This window comes from Myotis yumanensis, unplaced genomic scaffold (assembly GCF_028538775.1).
Source record: "Myotis yumanensis isolate MYYU_CA2020_CCGP unplaced genomic scaffold, mMyoYum1.0.hap1 SCAF_16, whole genome shotgun sequence".
Lineage (NCBI taxonomy): Eukaryota > Metazoa > Chordata > Mammalia > Chiroptera > Vespertilionidae > Myotis > Myotis yumanensis.
Window position 1 is genome coordinate 53,389,680 of NW_027223767.1, and position 18,738 is coordinate 53,408,417.

Consider the following 18,738-nt stretch of genomic DNA (forward strand, 5'->3'; position numbering starts at 1 on the left):
CCACTCTCCCCAAGTAGTTGGTCTTTTTTAAAAATATATATATTTTATTGATTTTTTACAGAGAGGAAGGGAGAGGGAAAGGGATAGAGAGTTAGAAACATCGATGAGAGAGAAGCATCAATTCAGCTGCCTCCTGCACACGCCTTCTGGGGATGTGCCCACAACCAAGGTACATGCCCTTGACTGGAATCGGACCTGGGACCCTTCAGTCTGCAGGCCGACGCTCTATCCACTGAGCCAAACCAGTTAGGGCCCAAGTAGTTGGTCTTGTAAATGCCCAATAGTGCCTATCGTCTGTTGCCCCCACCCATCCAGGTCCCGTGACCAGTGAGGATGGTGGCTTCTGGCCACCCCCACCCATTTACCTGCCGTAGAGTGCTCTGTGTATAGGGATGAATTTGAGTTGTCGTTTTCACTGTATGTTTATTTATAAAGATTGGACCTGTTTGCACATCTGTGGAGCAGCCCTCCTGTTTCCCAGGTATAATAATCTTTAGAGTGTCGCTTTGTGGGGTGACTGTGTGCTCTGAGATTGTTTTGTATGGAACCACTGTCCTCCAGCCCTAGCTGGGGGGCCATGAGCCGGGCCTGCCAGGCCCAGAGCCATGTCCAATAAAATTCTCGGATGTGAAAAACAAACAGACAAACAAACGAAAAACCACAGTAAGTTCTTACACAGAACAGGGCTTGTCACCTTACCTGTGCTGTTGCCCTCTTAGACCAGCTGACTGAGTTATCAGCGTGTGGTCATAGAGTCCACGATGGTCCGGAGTGGCCGTCTGTCCCATGGATGCTTTGCCGAGGCATCCTTTGTTCCTCTGCTACGTCTAGTTCTGTAGTTAAGGTTTTGCTGATAATCGTTCTAGTTGTTCTTCTGGGGCTTATCTCTGAGATACCCGCACGTGTTGGCTGAGCTCGGTGTGTGAGCAGGTGGGGCTGTGATATCACTTCTGAAAGGGAAGGAAGCAGAGGATTCAAAGATCTTTGTGTAGAAGAATCTGTTCCCATAAATGTGTATTTTTATCTGTGGGGTGGATATCTTCCCCATTTTTGTTTATCTGTGTCTTTGGGACCGCTCCTGTAAACATATTCCTTTTTAAAAATAGTTTAGATTTTTAGAGAGAGAGAGGAAGGGAGAGGGAGCGAGAAACACTCATGTGAGAAGGCAAACTTGATTGGCTGCTTCCTGCAAGCCCCCTGCCAGGTATCAAGCCTGAACCCCAAGCATGTGCTTCCGTGTCGTTAGGGCCAACCACCCCTCCCGTGTGTTCTGTGGGGCTCCCGAGGGGAGTGTGAGCTCCTTACAGAGGCCTCCTTCTGACGTTCTCTGGTCACATGTCCCTGGACTTCTTGGAGGCTGCACTGTCTCCCACCCTCCCCTTACTCAGCTGTTTTCTTCACGTTATTTGCTTGTTTCCTATGTTTCTGCCCCCAGACTGCAAGCTCCCCTAGGAGGCAGGGGCTCAGCCTGAGCCACTGAGTCAGAGAGCTGGGATTGGCGTGTGGATGGGCTGGGGAGGAATGGAGCTCTTGGTGTGGGCGCTGGAGGGTGGCTGCCAGCCCAGGCCAGGTGTACAGAGGGTGGGGGAGAGCCAGCACACCCATCTGAGTGCGGAGGGTGTAGAGCTGAGCAGATGTCAGGGATGTGGGGCCATGGACACCAGCTGGAGCTCTGTCATGGGGAAGGGAGACCCACGGCAGATGCAGGGGGAGGCCTGCGGGGCCTGCTGCTGGGCCAGGCCTTGCATGTGGGGCACGGCATTCCGGGGAGGAGGGAGGGCTGAGGAGTGGACACTGATGGGGCCCAGGGCAGCCATGGGGGTAGGCAAAGGTAGTCTCGTGGTGAATGGGGCCTCGGGATGAGTGGAGGCCAGTGGGGAGGAGCTGGGGGTGGTGGGGACTGCGCGGGACTGCAGAGAGGTCTGGGGGGGCGGGGGGGGGGGGAGATCGCTACCTGAGGACCACAGTTGGGGCAGTGTCTTCGTTTCGTAGGTTGGGGTGTTGGTGAGTTCTCCTAGGTTGGGCCTGGGTTGAGCCGCTACCTGCCTGTGTTCCCTTCTGGCAGGTTTATCACACGGCCCGATGTCAAACAGAAGATGGCGGATTTCCTGGACTGGAGCCTGTGCACCTTGGCCCGCTCCTCCTTCCAGACCATCGAGGGCGTCATCACCATGGACGGGATGCTGCAGGCCCTGGTAAACACTGCCCTGGGGGAGGGGCTGTCAGTGGGCAGCTGTGGAGCCGCCCAAACAGGGGGACGAGTTCTGTTGACCTGACTCCATTCTGAAGTGGCTGGAACATAGGAAGGTATTCAGCCCTGACAGGACAGTGAACCGAGTGCCTTTTTCGCTGCTTTGGACTGGACCTTCAGGCTGCCCAGGGCTGGCCATGGGTTGTCAGCGAGGGCTTTCTGCTCCAGTGGAGATGGGCCGCGTCAGCCTGCATGTTGCCGCCAGGGGGCAGTGGTGCCCAAGGAGCTGTGGCGAGCAGGCCGGTGGGCGGGCTGACAGGGGCGTGTCCTTCTGGGGTTTCCTGCTGTAAGGGAGTATAATTATTGGAACGGCTCTAATGAAATCAGGCAGGTGATTTAAAACTTAGTTTTTGCAGATACTCAGGTTAGGGTGTTAAACACAGAGCCTACATCTACCCTTTCCTGGCCGTCCTGCTTCTAACTAACGAGGAAGGATCTAGTTTAAGTTCCGTAGAAGAGGGGCTGCCCATGCCATGAAGCGCTCTCTCGGGCTGGCTCCCCCCGCCCCCGAGGGAGTGGACAGCCTCTGCAGCTCTCGTGCGCTCCACCTCCTGCTCTGTCATTGCAGTGGGTGAAGTGGGTCCTGCCTTTGTCTGTGAGGCTGTAGAGGCCGACGGCCCACTTTCAGGAGAACAGGACACTTTGGACTGCGTTTAAATGGAGGTGTTCGGACCCGTGACTCAGTGTGATGTCATGATCTTGGGTGTTGGCTGCTGCAGGTTCTGATGAGGTGTAGGAGGCCAGGAGGGCTGGTGGAAAGTGGGGCGATGGTATAATAACCCAGGCAGTGGGCATGGAGGTGGGAGGTAAGCTGTGATGGCTGGCCTGCCACGGGCCCCTCTCGAGGAAAGCCCTTTCTCCCCAACGCTCTGGGCACCGAGGGAGCTGACTGCTTGGTCTCAGAAATGTTCTCGGCACCTGTTCTTTTCTTTCCTGTTACCATTGTCTTCAGGAGGGATTGCCATTCAAATGAGGAGAATATTTGAGACATTTAAAAAGAAAATCTGGCCCAGCCAGCATGGCTCAGTGGTTGAGCACCGACCTATGAACCAGGAGGTCATGGTTCGATTCCCGGTCAGGGCATGTGCCCAGGTTGTGGGCTCGGTCCTAAGTGTGGGTCATGCAGGAGGCAGCCGATCCATGATTCTCTCTCATCATTGATGTTTCTACCTCTCTCTCCCTCTCCCTTCCTCTCTGAAATCAATTTAAAAAAAAAGAAAGAAAATCTGGAAAAATAAAACATTTCCAGAATTCCTGTTGACGGAATGTGTTTTTCATGCTTTTGTCCATTCTATGAATAGATGTATGCTCTATTTCAATTTGAAAGAAACTGTTGTGGTGATGGTAGAGCCACTGAACTATACATCTAATTCCAGAATATTCTCATCACCCCTATAAAGGAAACTCCACACCCATCAGCAGTCTCCTCCAGCCTTGCCTTAGCCCCACCATGGTTCGTTGATTCTGGACGCCTCACAAATGGAAGCACACACTGCACCCTTGGTGTCTGGCTCCTCTCAGTTACTGTGATGCTGTCAGGCTCATCCACATGGTGCCTTCAGGGCTTCGTTCCTGTTCATGCCCAGATAATAGTCCACTTCTGGGTATCTTAGCTCTCGTGGTTGTGGCTAATGCTAATCTGAACTTGAGTATGTAAGTGTTTGAGCATGTCTCTTCAGTTTTCTTGGGTGGGTAACAATAGTTTTCTAAAAACAATGTAATAACTTAAATGTTTTTGTTTATGAGGTCTTTAAAATTTTGTCTGCACATGTGTCGTATGGATGAACACGGGTATTCTTCTTGGGCGGATACACTGCCTGTGCCACAGGTAGCTCTCATTCCAGCCGCATTGGGGGGTGGTGGTGGTTAGGATTTTACTGGGATTTTCGGTTTAATTGCTGTGATGGAAGTTGGCCAGGGGGAGGCTCTCCTGGGAGGACGCCCAGTGTGGAGTGCAGGGAGGGGTGGTGCAGGTCATGGCGTGTGCCCACTGGACCATTGTGGCGTGGATCCTGGGGCAGTGCATTTATGTTGGAGATAATTCTGGTGAAGGAGGGTGGATGGGGTTGAGAGGGTTTATTTGAAGGTTTGGGTATAAGTGGAGTCCTAATTTTTTTGCATGAGTCACATTAAGAAGTGTTAGGTCATGGAAAAACCATGGAAGGTCTGACAAAGTGTAGCCTGTCAGTCAATCCACTGTGGCCTGCAGGGACAGACCCACCGAGTGTGGCACTGCCCTAGGCACCTGCAGGCAGAGAGGCAGGTTCCCTGTGCCAGGCAGTGAGGGTGGGTGTGGAGGACCTGTGTGCTCAGCCCCTGTGAGAATGCCCCAATGGCTTCCTCGTCCCTGGCTCCGGCTTTATTTTTATCCGCCTGATCATTAGTGTAGGCTCGGTGAAAAGGTGAACTTGTGACAAGTACTGTGAAAACTAGGAGTGGAGCTTTCTTTCCCTTGAAGCATATTCCTTGGCTCGAGAAGGTCCTGGGGCCACTCTGTCCACAGGTTTCTTTTTTTCTCACATTTTTGTTGCTCATCAAGAGTTCCCCCATTTTCTGTTTTTTTTTGTGTGTGTGTGTGTGTTTTAAATTCCCAAATGGCAGGCCTGGACATTAAACAGCAATACCAAGCCTGCTTCCAGCTGTGGGAGGGCTGGCATTCTCTCCCATGGCCCCCCAGCCAGGGGTGGGGAGTGCGCTTATTTGGCTCTCGGAGCTCCGTACTTAGGCGAAGGGAAGGCCTCTGTTTCCTGTCCCTGAGGAATAAAAGGACGTCCTCAAGGCTTAAAGGAGCTCAGCCTTCTGCCCCCACCCCTGTGTGGGCAAAGGATGAGGAAGGTGTGCCCCCTCCCCAGGCAGGGCACTGGGTGGCGTGTGGGCCGCACCTCAGCCATCTGAGAGGCGAGCTGCTGGAGAGAGTGAGCAAATGCCTGACGCAGCCGTGGAGTTCCTGGGAAGTGAACGCATGAAACTGCCGGAAGCAGTGGCCGCAGGGCAGGCACATCCCCTTTGGGAAGTCTAGGGTCTTTCTGGGTTGTGTCCTGTTTCCTTTTCTTTAATTGAAGGAGCAATTTGGTCTAATTGCTGTTGCTGCCACCTGGGCATGAGGAAGCCAAGCCGAGCGCAGAGCTCTCCTGGGTGAGCGAGCGGTTTCGCCATGAGCTCGTCAGACCTGAACCGCAGAGGCCGGGCGTCTGCTGTGCATGATGAAACTTGCAGGCGTGTTGTGCTTCAGGATTTCAGCTGTTCCCTTTGATGCACTTGGCTTCGTTTTTATCCACCTGTTCATTAGTGTGGGTTAGGCGAAACAGGTGAACTCGTAACAAGTACCATCGAAACTAGGAGTTAACTTGTATTTCCCTTGAAGCACATGCCTCTTGCAGCGATGATTTTTAACTCCTGTGGGAGGGAAACAAGTGTTTGGCAACCTGGTTGCACTGCAAGGCCCTTTGCTCCAGCTTTTAAAGCACCTTCGGTTTAGTCCCGATCGAAACGTTAGGATTAATGCCAGCTGAGGAAATTCAAGGGAGGAAAACAAACGTTAAAACCGAGAATGGCTGTCACTTGGCTCTGCTGTGGCCATGCTCACTTGGTGGAGGTGCTGCCATCTCGGCTTGCACTGCTGATGGGAGATTCTGTCTGCACCCTGCAAGGGCTGGGAGGGGGCGGGAACGCCTACCGCCAAAGCCAGGGTCTTCCCAGGCGAAGTGCTGCTGCTGCCAGCCGGGGCTGCAGACTGCTCTCCTGTTCACCAGCTGTTGGGATTGCATCTCCCCATCACAAGGAGTTTGTTTATCATTGACAAGAGGCTACCTCTTGTTAAAGGGGAAACAGTAGCAAACAACCACATATAAAGCCTGGTAAGCAACAGGCCGAGAGCACCTGCAGCCTCCCCAGTGCACTGAGGGGCAGTGCCATCGCCTCTGCCCAGGTGGGAGCAGCTGCCCCGGAGCCTGGACCGCCCAGCTCCAGCCTCCAGTGGCTCTGCCCTGGGCACTTGGCTGCCCCAAGGAGCTGATGTAAGTGGGCCAGTCTGGAGCCTGGAGACTCTGTAGCAACACCAGTGACCCCAGGCAGAGGTGAGGGCCTTGCTCCACACCCACCTGTAGAAGAGAAATAACAAACCTCTTAGCTCAGAGGGTGGTGTGAAGACTAATGACTGTATGTTGGTTCTTTGAAGATAAAAAGAAGCCACTCGATTATCCAAAACAGTTCTCATGGCGGCTTTGATTCCTTTTAGTGTTCCTTGGAGAATAGCACCCAATGGTTTCCTTTAAGGTTCAGTTTGGCCAGAGGACACATTGTCCAAATTGGGCTTCTTTGTCACAACACTAGCCTGGGGCAGGGTTCTGGGTGAAGGAGAATGTGCTGAGAACCATTTGACTATTTGCAAATGTAGAATTCAGGTGAAAGGAGGTATCCTCACAGAGCAGCCAGCTCTGACATTATTTTAATTTAATGTAACTCAGCATTCTTCGTGGAGCAGGCAGCACGGGGGTGGCATGAGTCTTGTTGAAACCTGTGTGCTGTGGGGCACGCCTTTAATTCACTGGCAGGCTGGGTTTGTACACCTGCTGTGTACTGAGGCTACGTGTCCTGCTGGACAGGTGTCTGCTCACAGGCAGCCTGGCCGGGCCCAGGCTTGGAGGGCAAGGGGCCTCTCTGATGGGGGAGCACATAGAGGGCCTGGTGGCTGGTGTCCCCTGTTCCTGGCCCATGGCCTCCTCTGCAGGCCCTGGGGGCGCCATGCCGCTTCCACCAGCCTGTGGCTGCCTTTCTAAGGGCATGGTTCCTGCTGACCTCCCCGGCCCGATTGCAGGTGTCCCTCAGGCCCTGTCCGTGGGCTGCTGACGCTTCTCCCTCATTCACCCTTGACCCGACCCTCAGTTCTTGTTTCTTCCCTTGGTCCTGTGCACCTCTGCTTCACACCCATGTGTTCAGAGTTGTTGGCTTTCTGTCGCTTCTCCCTCCTCCCCAGCCCTGCCTCAAACCAGGATGCTGGGTCCCGGCTGTGCTGGGGTGGGCTGGGCTGTGCGGTGAGGCTCTTCCCTCCTTTCCAGGCTTGGTGCTCACTGGCTGCCCCACGGCTCTGTGCTCTCTGTCCAGTGTCTGTCTGCTGTTACTTCTTGGGGAGGCGGCGCGGGGCCCTTTGAGATGCCCCTCACTTTCAGGTTGCAGTGGGTGGTAGTGGAAGGTTCTCTCCTGGAACACCTGGAGGGGCCTCGGGCGGGAGTGCTGGGATCCTGTGTAAAGTGCTTTGGCTGTTAGTAAAGGACAAGGCCCCAGTTCAGCCTTGCTGCCCTGCAGGGAAGGTGTGGCCCTGGGTGGGCTCTTCCCACAGGTGAGGGCCATGGGCCATGCCTGAAAAGGCGTCCAGCCTGGAGCTGGTTGCTGTGGGTGCTGATGGTCCTTCCTGTTTGTTTCATCCTCTTTGTGTGTCACGACTGTCACAACAGGGCATGGTACCACCGCTCAGCTTTGGGGTGAGACACAGGAGACTCAGGAGCCCGTCCGCCCAAGCTCTGTCCTGTCTGCTCTGAGCTCTTCCTGAGGGACCAGGGACAGGGCAGTGAGGTGCCCAGCGGGGTCCAGTGTGCACACCTCACAGGAGAATTCACGGGCGCCATGAGTTATGTGCTGTGGGCCCTTTCTCCCTGGGCCTGGGGTGGAGCTGCTTTTCTTGGCCTTGACTTGATGGTGCTTCAGGGAACCTCGGACCAGCATCTCCTGCTTGGCAGCTGGATGGACCTGCTCCTGAGCCGCTGACACTGTGATTCACCCGCCGGGCGAACATGCCCCGGGGAGGGGAAGCGGGAGGGTAGCAATCAAAAGGGGTGGTTGTTTAGAATGATCACCAGGAAACTCATGCTGTTTGCACCTGAGCTGTGCTGGTTTCTAAACACAACAGATGTGTGGGCATTTTCAGCTGTGGTGCTGCTGCTTCCTCGCAGCCGGGTGCCCTTGGCCTCTGACGGGCGTGCTTTCTGCAGGCGGCTCAGTCTGGTGCCTTCTGTCCGACCGCTTCCTCCTGGTGCTAGGCTCACAGTCTCGGAGCACGCTCGGGTGAAGGGTAGTGATGATGGCCCCATTTTTAGGTGAAAAACACCCACAAACAAAAACAAAGTCCTTGTCCTAATTGATTTTTGTTCCTCCTTTTTCATCCCTTCTGCCCTCCTGGTCTGTTCATGTCAGGAATTTGGCAAATAAAGAATGTTTAGCTCTGGGTGGGTGGCTGGCTCAGTTGGTTTGAGCGTCATTCTGTACACCAAAAAAAAAAAAAAAAAAAAAAGCAGGTTCGATTCCTGGTCAGGGCACGTTCAGGAAGCAACAGATCAATCAATGTTTCTCACATCGATCTCTCTCTCCCCCTCCTTTCTTTCTCGCCCTTCCCCCCTCTCTCAAAATCAATAAAAACATATCCTCGGTTGAGGATTAAAAAAAAGAGAGAGACAGAATGTTCACCTGTGAGAGCGTTTTGCATTTCAGAGCATTTAAGATTCTTGCTCAGTGAGTGAGACCAGAGGTGCTCTAGCAGGAGTCAGTGCTGTCAGTTCTCCCCTAACCACCGGGCATCTGCCCGTCCTTCCCTGCACACTTTCTGTCCTACTTCAGGCCTCTCGTGAGCTTTCCTGGAAAGGCCTCACATTTAGTTCCATCCCCTTCCACGTGCCCTCCTTACTGCGCAGTGTCAGTCTGTCCAATTAGAATGTGATGGTGTCACTGTGTCCAGGATTAGGCAGTAGCCCCCTTGCCTGCAGGGTGACATTTCAGTCCCTCACATGGTCCCTAAGTAGGGAATTCATTATGTCACCCCCAAGCCTGTGGTTTAAAACAGCAGCCGTTGTTTGTGTGTGTGGATTCTGTGGAAAGGCTGGTAGGCCTGGGCCCCAGGGGTATCTTGTCTCTGCTCCCGATGCCAGAGGCCTTTATAGACTGAGAATGGGTGAGACGTCAGACACAAGTCCTTGGGTCCTACCTTTGTGGGAGACACTTGGACCTCAGCTCGTGTCCTTGGGTACCTTTATGCACAGGTACTCGTAGAAGCCTAGTGAGGTGCCTTACTCTCCTCCTGATAACTTCAGTGCGGGCACGTGTCCCGATGAAGCCCCGTCCGTGACCGCACCCCTGTTGTCGATGCCCTTGCGGAGGCTTTCTTCTCCCGTCTCTGTAACTCCTCCTTTCATCAGTTCAGAAACTGCTCTCTTGCTTTTCGGTGGTGAGTGGCCAGAGGAGAAATTATGGAAGGAGCAGAGGATTGTCTTGATTTTTTTTAAATTTGTAAATGAATCTGCAACATTTTAATAGAACTTCTTTTTTTCTTAGGCACAAATATTTAAGCATGGAAAACGTGATGACTGTTTACCCTATGGTAAGGCTCATTTTTAAGAGGGTGTGTTTGCCTTGGGAGTTTATCTGTTTAACGTGTTATTTGCAGGTGCAGAAATCTATCACATGCTGTAGCAGGACACTGTCCTAGTTTGTAGTTTTTTGCTTTGTGTGTGTGTGTGGGCCGCTGGGGGGATGAGGTGGACCTTGGGGGAATAAGCTGACTTTTGGGCTTTTTCCAGGAGGTCAGGGCTCCTGACGCTGGGTTTGGATTCCAGTGACTTGGCTCACTTCCTGGGGTCCCAGTCACAGCTGTGTTCTTCCTGTAGATATGGCCACATCTTTTTTTTAACCCTTTGCACTCCGCTGTCCCCTCTCAGGGGACATCGGAATTCTAGCATATCACTCGGATGTCCCCTCTCAGGGGACATTGCAGTTTATTAGTGATTACGGGGAATTGAGTTATTTCAACGCAACTTTTTGAGACATGCATGTTTCCCTGAAGTTTTATCTTGAAATGGCACAAGAAATTAAATCAAAATATCGTAAAGTTACTAAGATATATACAAGAAATGTCAGCGGGTTTTGTGTCGGATTAAACAATAAACTACATATTCCCGATGTGGGACAAAGAAAACGGGACTGCATTGTGTGTTCTAACAGGAAAACACCTGGTGGCAGGCGTCAAACCACTTATTACTGTCAAACATGCACTAATCAGCCTGCAATGCATATTGGGGAGTGTTACAAAACTTATCATACTGTACAAAATTATAAACAATAAAATATTGTTTTTTTTGCAAATATACATTCCTCGATGTCACCCAATTCATATAAGTCCAATATCATTATAATACGTTACTTGGTTCCAAAATTATACTAAATAATACGAGGGTCTGTAAATGCACGTTTCCGCCGCAAAGTAGCGTCGAGTAGCTGGTAGCCAATGTCCAGAATGGTTCGGAGTGCAAAGGGTTAAATATATTTTATTGATTTTTTACAGAGAGGGAGGGAGAGGGATAGAGAGCCAGAAACATCGGTGAGAGAGAAACATCGACCAGCCGCCTCCTGCACACCTCCCACTGAGGATGTGCCCGCAGCCAAGGTACATGCCCTCGACCGGAACCGAACCCGGGACCCTTCAGTCTGTAGGCCGACGCTCTGTCCACTGAGCCAAACCTGTTTGGCTGGCCACATCTTTTGTGCTTTTACTTCATTCTCTTAATTTTATATAGAACCTCAACTTATAAAAATAAGGCTGCAGAGAGGTGTGCTACCTGGTCGCAGAGGGATTTCTGTGTTTTAGGAGATGTAGGAATCAGATTTGACTAGTAGAGTCTACTTTCTAAAAGGAGTTTTCATCATGGACACTTTGTGGCACGTACACAGTCAGAGAGATGATGGCACAGGGAACCCCACATTCCCATCGAGGCTTCAGACTGCTGCTGCTCCTCACCCACCCCCTGCTGCCTCTGCACCTGTGTCCCTAACAGACAGAGACTCTTTCAAAGACATAACCTGGTATCATTATCACACCTGAGAAAAGGAGCAGTGATTGCCCAACATCGTCACATGCTGTCTGTCCTCCGTGGACTTGTGTACACAGAGCAGGGGTCTGTTTTCAGTCAGTCAGTTACACCCGGTTAGGGCTGCACACTGGGCCTTTCAGGAAATTACTCGGATGCTGTTACAACTTGTCTTGAAACCCTGCCCTCCTCGTCTCTCACATGAGATGCCATTCCATTCACCGTCGTGGCCTCAGCTTCCCCCGAGGTCCATCTCATTCCCCCCAGCGGCCCTGGCAGCATTTCCCTGCCCGTGGAGACCTCCGGGCAGGCAGCCTCACCCCCGCTGCTGTGACCACTCATGCCCGATGCTGGCTCCCCTGTCAAACAACAGCAAACAGCAGCGACCCCAGAGTCATGTGCGTCATGTTTTGTAGTCTGTAGCGTAGGCTGTTCTCTATGGAGAAGAGCCCCTTCTCCCTCCCTCTGGGGCTGCTCTGTTCTCCCCACCTCTGGATCTGCTACTTCACCGGGAGAAAGTTGAGCAGGTTCACTCTCGCTGCACTTGTAAATGACATGGGACGAAGGGGTCTTCATGACACGGGGCTTGGGATTCATTGTGAACTGAGGCCATCACTGCCTTCGGGGTCCTGTGGCATCGTCTGTGGTTTAAATGCTGTGGACATCCAACACAGATGCTGCACATTGGATTTGGGCGGGTAAAATCCTTCCACCAAACTGAGTCGCATGTGCTGTTGTTCGCAGCTGCCACTGTTCTCAAGTGCCTGGACGGCTGCAGGATCCCTGACAGCAACCAGACTCTGCTCCGGAAACTCAGGGTGAAGCTGGTGCAGCGGCTGGGCCTGACCTTCCTGAAACCCAGGGTGGCGAAGTGGAGGTTGGTAGACCAAGGCGTGCCCGTGAGTGTCCTGTGTGTCCTAAGCGTCACTTGGCGGGGGCCGTGTTTTGTGTTTTTGGTGGCGGTGGTGAAGTAGACTGACGGGTAGAGTGTCCTCTGCTTTCATTTCTTCTCGAGTGTTTCTGATTGTGAAAGGAACAGCCAAGTGAAGAGATGCACAGGGGAGGTGTGGGACGGGTGGCACTTCCATGCCTCACCAGGTGTCACCTCCCAGCACCACCTCCTGTTCACCAACCCGGAAGCTTCCCAAACCCCATTCTTTTGGGTTTTTATGGAGGCCCCATTACACAGATATAATTGGTTAGATCATTAGCCAATGGGGAGTGATTCAACCTCCAGTCCCTTTCCCCTCCTAACCCTCCAAACCACGTATTTGGTTCCCCTGGCAACCAGCCCCCTTCCTTAGGGGCTTTCTAAAAACCACCTCATTAACATAACAAAAGACAGCTTAATCCAGAGATGGACAAAAACCCAATACCTAGGGTAGGGCAAAAGTAGGTTTACAGTCCTGGCTGGTGTTGCTTAGTAGGTTGAGCATGGGTCCATGCACCACAAGGTTGCTGGTTCATTCCTGGTCAGGGCACATGTCAGGGTTGGGGGCTCCATCCGCAATAGGCTGTGTGCACGAGGCAGCCGGTTGATGTTTCTCTTTCACATCAATCTTTCTATTTCTCAAATAAAAAACATAAAAAATATGGTACATCTCCACAATGGAATACTATGCCGCTATAAAAAAGAAGGAACTTTTACCATTTGCAACAGCATGGATGGAACTGGAGAGCATTATGCTAAGCGAAATAAGCCTGTTGGAGAAAGATAAATATCACATGATCCCACGCATATGTGGGATATAATGATCAACATAATTTGATGAACAAGAATAGATCCAGAGACAAATGGTAGGGGAGGAGGGGGTTAGAGAGCAGCCAGAGCACTGTGTGAATGCATATTAGCATATCCAGTGGACACAGGCACTGAGGCGGTGGGGGCTTGCCTGGGGTGGGAATGGAGGGGAAAGTCAATTGGGGAAAAAGAAGACAAATGTAAAACTTCAGAAATTAAAAAAAATTTAAAAAAAAGGAAAGGATCACACATAAAAAATAGGTTTACAGTTAATATGGAAAAGAATACAAAAGTTAACAAAAGACAGCTGTTTCACATACCCACAGCTGTAAACCTACTTTTCCCACCCTGTATATTTATTATAAATCACAGTATCACAGCTGAATAACAGAGAACCTAAGACTGAGCAGCTTAAACATTGCCTTTTTAATATCACCGTTTCTGCAGGTCAGGAGTCTGGGTGTAGCTTTGCTGAGCCATCTTGTCTGGGGCTCTCACAAGACTTCCTGAAGGTGTAGATGGGCTGCTGTCATCTCCAGGCTAGGGCAGGCGTGCTCCTCCCCCAGTTTTCTCCCAGGGGCCTCTCTGAAGGCAGCTAATAGAGCGGGAGGGTCAGCGGGACACAGGCCAGAGACTCTTCATGGCTCATCGCAGAGCCATGTCCCCACAAAAGCCAGTCACTGGGTCCGGGGGACCCCAGGGAGGGGATTGTGTGACTGTTTGGAGGTGGGAGCTCCCTGCTAAGTTGGGAGAGAAACATCAACCCAGAGAGCTGCCTGCTAAGTTGGAAACTGAGATCCAGAAAGAGACTCATTCGAGGCCACAGTTGAGTGTCCGAGCTGGTGTTCGAGTCCTGGGTTCTGGAGTTGACCTAAGGCTGCAGCCCCCAGCATTTGTTCTGTAACTGGACTTGGGCACTCTTAATGCTCCAGGCCTGTCCCAGCCACCTCGAGGCAGGTCCTGTGTGCTTGCCACCTTCCAGAAGGAAAGGCCCTGGTCTGAGTGCGGGTGCACATCCTCTCATCTGTCATTGTCACAGCCCTCTGTGTTGGGCATTGTATAGGTGGGGAAACTGAGGCAGCAAGAGAGTCAAGAGCTGGGCAGAATCATACAGCTGAACCAGCCTGTGCTGGCGGGTGATGGTGCCGGTGGCTTCTGCTGGTTGGGAGGAGGCTTGTGAGTGGCGGACAGAATATAGGCTCCCTGTGCTGAAGGACAGTCTGTGGGTGAGGGCAGTGGACTAGCTGGAGCGCCAGGGTGATGTGGGGCTGGGAGGTGGAGCGTGTGGCAAGGTGCTGCCAGCTGTGAGTGAGGATGAGGCCTGTGGGCGGTTCCAAGGCCGCCTGTCTTCCTTTCCACCTGCAGACGTGACAGCCGGCACTGAGGACTCTGAGTCTTTGGGAGTTTGGGTCTGATTCTGTGGCTACGGTTAGTCATCTTTTCCTGGTGGTCTCGGTGCAGATCCCAAGTGACACTCAGTTGTCGATTTCCATTGTCAAGATGGTTTGCTAGGCTCTGAGCTATGACAGTGGGCCTAAGGTCAAGTGTGGTCCCTGCAGGTACCAGCGTGGCTGCCGCTCCTTGGCTGCGAACCTGCAGGCCAGCACCCAGAGCCAGAGGGAGGCCCGGACGCATGTCGAGACTCCTGACAGCGAGGAGGGCTATGACGTCCCCGAGGAGGTGGAGAGTGTGATAGGTGTGTAGCCTGCAGCCTGAGCGGCTGTCGGGGTGGGTGGGAGACGAGGCTCTGGCCCCACTTGCTCCCTGCAGCGCTTTGGTGGAGGCTCTGAGGTCAGTCTGTTGGCTGCACCCCCACTTGCCCATTTGTGCCATTGTCACATGACCTTCTTTGTGTCCATTGAGCATGTGGCCTGCAGTCCAGCCCCATCCCCACGAGAACATCCATACCCGTGGCCATTGGGGTCCTGGACCCTGAGATTCTCCCACTATTGGCCTTCATTTCCACCTCACTCCCAGTGTACATCAGACTCCCAGGCCTCACCTGGTGCTCCGAGCTCAGCTTCCTTGGCCCCAGCTGCCCACTCCCACCTCACAGAGCTCTCCACCTGCCCCACTCTCACCCCAGGTGGCGGTTCCTGCTGAACACAGGGGCAGAGTCATCAGCAGAGCCTGCTTCCCCACCCCTGCCTCATGGCCAGGCCCCACAGGCAGGGCCAGCCTCTGCCGACTCCTGGTCAGTCTCTGGCTCTCACCGATGAGCTCCCACTCTGGCATTCACTGCTCCAGGCTCCCTGTGCTGAAGGGCAGTGTCTCACCTCCTCCCCGATCGCACCCCCAAGGTCCCAGACTGCCCATCACAGAGAGCTCGTCCGCCTGCACAGGCTCCTGTTCCTCCTCCATGGCAGGCCTTCCCTGGGGCCCTCTGTCAAGGTTTCTACCCACTGGGCTTGCAAGGCCCTTACCGTGAGGGCTCTGACACCATCCCAACTTCCTTCCGTCCGGCCTTTGCATGGCTTTTCCTAAAGTCGGGCCCATCCTCAAGTCCCTGTCCCCGTATGGCTCCTGTGTGTTTCTGGGGGCCTTGCTCACTGGCTCAGGTCACTGTTGACTCTGGCTTTCCTGGTGCTTTGTGCCTGGGGCCGCTCAGGTGAATGTGCTTCTGAGGCACAATGGCAAAAGTTGGCTTCAAATGGTTAGAACAGAGAAGGAAATGCGCTTTTCTTGTCATTAGAATGAACACAATTCCCTCCATGGTGCTCTCTCCGTGAAGTGAGGGCTGGTGCCTGAAGCTGGGAGGGGAGGCAGTGACTCAGGCGCTCACGGACCTTCCTTCCTGTCTTCTGCAGAGCAGCTGCTGGTCGGGCTGAAGGACAAGGACACGGTCGTGCGGTGGTCTGCGGCCAAAGGGTAGGTGACGCCATCTCGCTGAGTGCTGGGTGTGGGGGCTGGCGGCTTGTGAACGAGACCCCTCACCTAATTCAGCACTTCATGTGGAATCTGAGAACTGGGGTTTTTTCTAATTTACATTTGTTGTTTTATGTCCTAATTTTAAAGATAATCACTGAGGTTGACTTGAGGCTCCTTTATTTCCTTGTTTTTTTTGTCTTGTTTTTTTTGTCTAGAATGGGCAGAATTAGTATATGCCAGTGTGCCTGTCCCACCCGCCAGTGTCCCCACCCCCCACAGACGCTCGAGGCCCCATTGAGTCCCCGGGCCTGCAGGATGGGGCTGGCCGGCACCCTCTGTTATGCCGACACAGAAGGTGCTGCCCAGCAGGGCCAGGCCTCCCACAAGGCAGAATCTGCCGTGGGGTGAGGGCACTGGGGGACCAAGTACACAATAGAGGTGAAGACGTCCATGAGCCCTCTTTTGTGGAGAAACATAGAATGGAGTGAGGATGCTGGGGGGGAGGGGTTCCCCCGGGCTTCTGTGCTGATCATCCAGATACACGAGCACTCAGGCTGCAGGGGGCACAGGGCAACCTCTGAGTCCACAGTCACGTTGGACTGGGATGGGCTGGAGCGGGGGGCCTTCCTGGGGAGCTTGGCCAGGGCCTGGCCGGCAGGGCCTGTGCAGGGATGCTGGTCCCACATCGGTAGCCTGTTGGGAGCCTATGGTTGGCGTCCACGGTGGAAGTGGGGCCTCCCACCAGGTGGGAGGGTCTGCAGGTGCTGGGTGCTGCGTGCCCACCCTTTGCATCCGACCTTAGAGGCGCACAGAGGTGTGTTTGTGGCAGCCTCGTGGAGTCCTGTGGGGCAGGTGACTGTGGAGTGCAGTGTGTGCCTCTGGCTTTGGGTCAGCCTCTGCGTCCCCGTCTCTGGAGGGAGGGAGGTGGCTGGACGGCTCCTGGCCTGGCGTGTGCTTCCACAATGGGCTGGCGGTGCTGACGAACGCCCTGGCCCTTCTCTTCCAGAATCGGCAGGGTGGCTGGAAGGCTTCCCCAGGAGCTGGCGGATGACGTGGTGGGGTCGGTGCTGGACTGTTTCAGGTACGTGCGGGCGGGGTGGGGGTGGGGAGGGGAGAGGGAGATGCACTTCTGGCGGGAAGTGGTGGCTTTTCTCTCCAACCTTTTGCATTTTCTTTAATTGAGCTTCTTGTCAGAGCCCCAGAGTTACGTTTTTTTTTTTTTCTGTTTGAAGTGAATTTGAGAACTCCCGGTATTTCTGATATATTTTATCAGCTTAGGTTTTGTTACATTTCGTAAACCTTAAGGGAAAAAGTCAGTCTTGAACACACACACATAGGTATTCTTAGAGAGAACCTGTGGTCTGCACTGTCCCAGGGAGCATTCGTGAGGATGGAATGTTCTGGATCTGCCTCTAGGGCAGCCACGAGCCACTTGTGACTATTGCAACTATAAAAAGAGGCTGGTATCACTGAGGTCTGAATTGTAAGTTTTACTTTAATTTTGCTGAATTTCAATGTCAACAGCCACACGTGGTGGTGGTTGGGTTGCACCTGTCCCAGCCTTGCAGGAAGTCTGGTGGCAGACGGCCTGCCCTTGACACGGGTGTGAGCCTGGGGCCTGCAGGTTGGGACAGGGCAGAGCCCAGGCAGCAAGGTGCTCCCAGGTGTATGCACGTGCATTGGAGACGGGCGCAGTGAGCAGTTACTCCCGGGGGTTTATGCTTAAGTGTCATGCCTGGTTTCAGAAGCAGGTGTTTGGAGAACGGGTGCTGTTTGCTAGGCCAGTGGTTGCACTCCTCCCTCATTAGCTGGTGGCTTTTCTTCTAGGATTGCCGCTGAGTATGGAAAGGGCACCGTCAGCACTTCTGGGTGCTCAGCTGTGTGTGTTGGTCACCGAGGCCGCTCCTCGAGCGTCCCTCAGAGCCCGTGCTCCTCCTCAGCGGTTTCTTCTTGACTTCGCCTGGAGCCTGCTTGGTGACAATGTCAGGAGTGCAGGGAACAGGATGTCAGATGTAGGTCATCTTTTTCAGAATAATGGTGCAATGTGGTCGGGGTGTCTTCTCGTGGAGACATCTCACTTCCCGCAGAAACGTACACGTCTTGTCGGGCCTGGGGGGCCCTGGACGAGGAACAAGACTTCCCTGTCTTTTCTGGCAGTTCTTCTGGCTTGTTGAGGGCATCTTCCTGGAGTTCTGTTCTGGTGGTGTGGTGATGGGCGTGCTGATGGTGCTGGGACCTTCTGGGCACAGAGGTGTCCCCGGGTGGCCACTGAGGGGGTGGCCATTGTTGTGGCCACGGTGGAGTGTCTTGCTGTTGAAAGAGGATGGAGCTCAGACGGGATTTGGGAGCTTTTCCTCTGGCCCCTTCTCCAGGGGTGGCTGTCTGCCTCCAGCTCTTTTATCTGCTCCTTCCCTCTGGTCAGTTAAAGCTCCTTTGTATGGAACTCCCCCCTTTCCTCCCTCCCCTTCGCTGCTGCACACATAGCCTCCCTCCTGAAGCCCCTCCCCCATGCATTGAACATTTTTTCTCCCAAAAGACACATCTCTGGTCAGGTGTGTGGGTCTTTCTCCAGTCTAGCAGTCTTAGTGTAGCTTCTCTTGTCCTCCTGAGTTTAAGCTCAAATACTACTTTGCCTTTATTTTGTCATTTCTATGAACTCTGATTGTAGCTGGGCTGTGGTTCCCAGTGCAGCAGCCGAGTGCTCTCCAGTGAAATTGGAGTATTGCATTTCCTGTATCTGCTGATGTTTTAAACTCACAGGTGGGCTTTGGTGAGGCTTCTGGGCATCAGGTGTGGACTTCTGCATACGGGGCCTGGAGAAAGCGCTGTGGTCTCACGGTTTTGTGTGCTCTCAGTTTCCAGGAGACGGACAACGCCTGGCATGGTGGATGTCTGGCGCTGGCAGAACTGGGCAGAAGGGGCCTGCTGCTCCCTCCCCGACTCCCGGACGGTGAGTACCTGCTGTACGTTTGCTTTGAATCGTCGGGACTATTGTAGACGTGGGTGCCTCGTCTCTCCCCATCTCCCCA

At 53.4% G+C, this 18,738-nt stretch overlaps 1 protein-coding gene across 1 annotated transcript in view; it reads left to right on the top strand.

Annotated features, from left to right (window-relative positions):
- Positions 1–18,738, top strand: part of TBCD (tubulin folding cofactor D) — a 105,494-nt gene that overhangs the window by 14,142 nt on the left and 72,614 nt on the right. Inside the window, exons 7-13 of the mRNA XM_070394135.1 lie at positions 2,066–2,195; positions 9,572–9,617; positions 11,845–11,977; positions 14,401–14,537; positions 15,649–15,709; positions 16,716–16,790; positions 18,565–18,659. Of these exons, the coding sequence (XP_070250236.1) occupies positions 2,066–2,195; positions 9,572–9,617; positions 11,845–11,977; positions 14,401–14,537; positions 15,649–15,709; positions 16,716–16,790; positions 18,565–18,659 (677 nt within the window). The remainder of the gene's footprint in view (positions 1–2,065; positions 2,196–9,571; positions 9,618–11,844; positions 11,978–14,400; positions 14,538–15,648; positions 15,710–16,715; positions 16,791–18,564; positions 18,660–18,738) is intronic.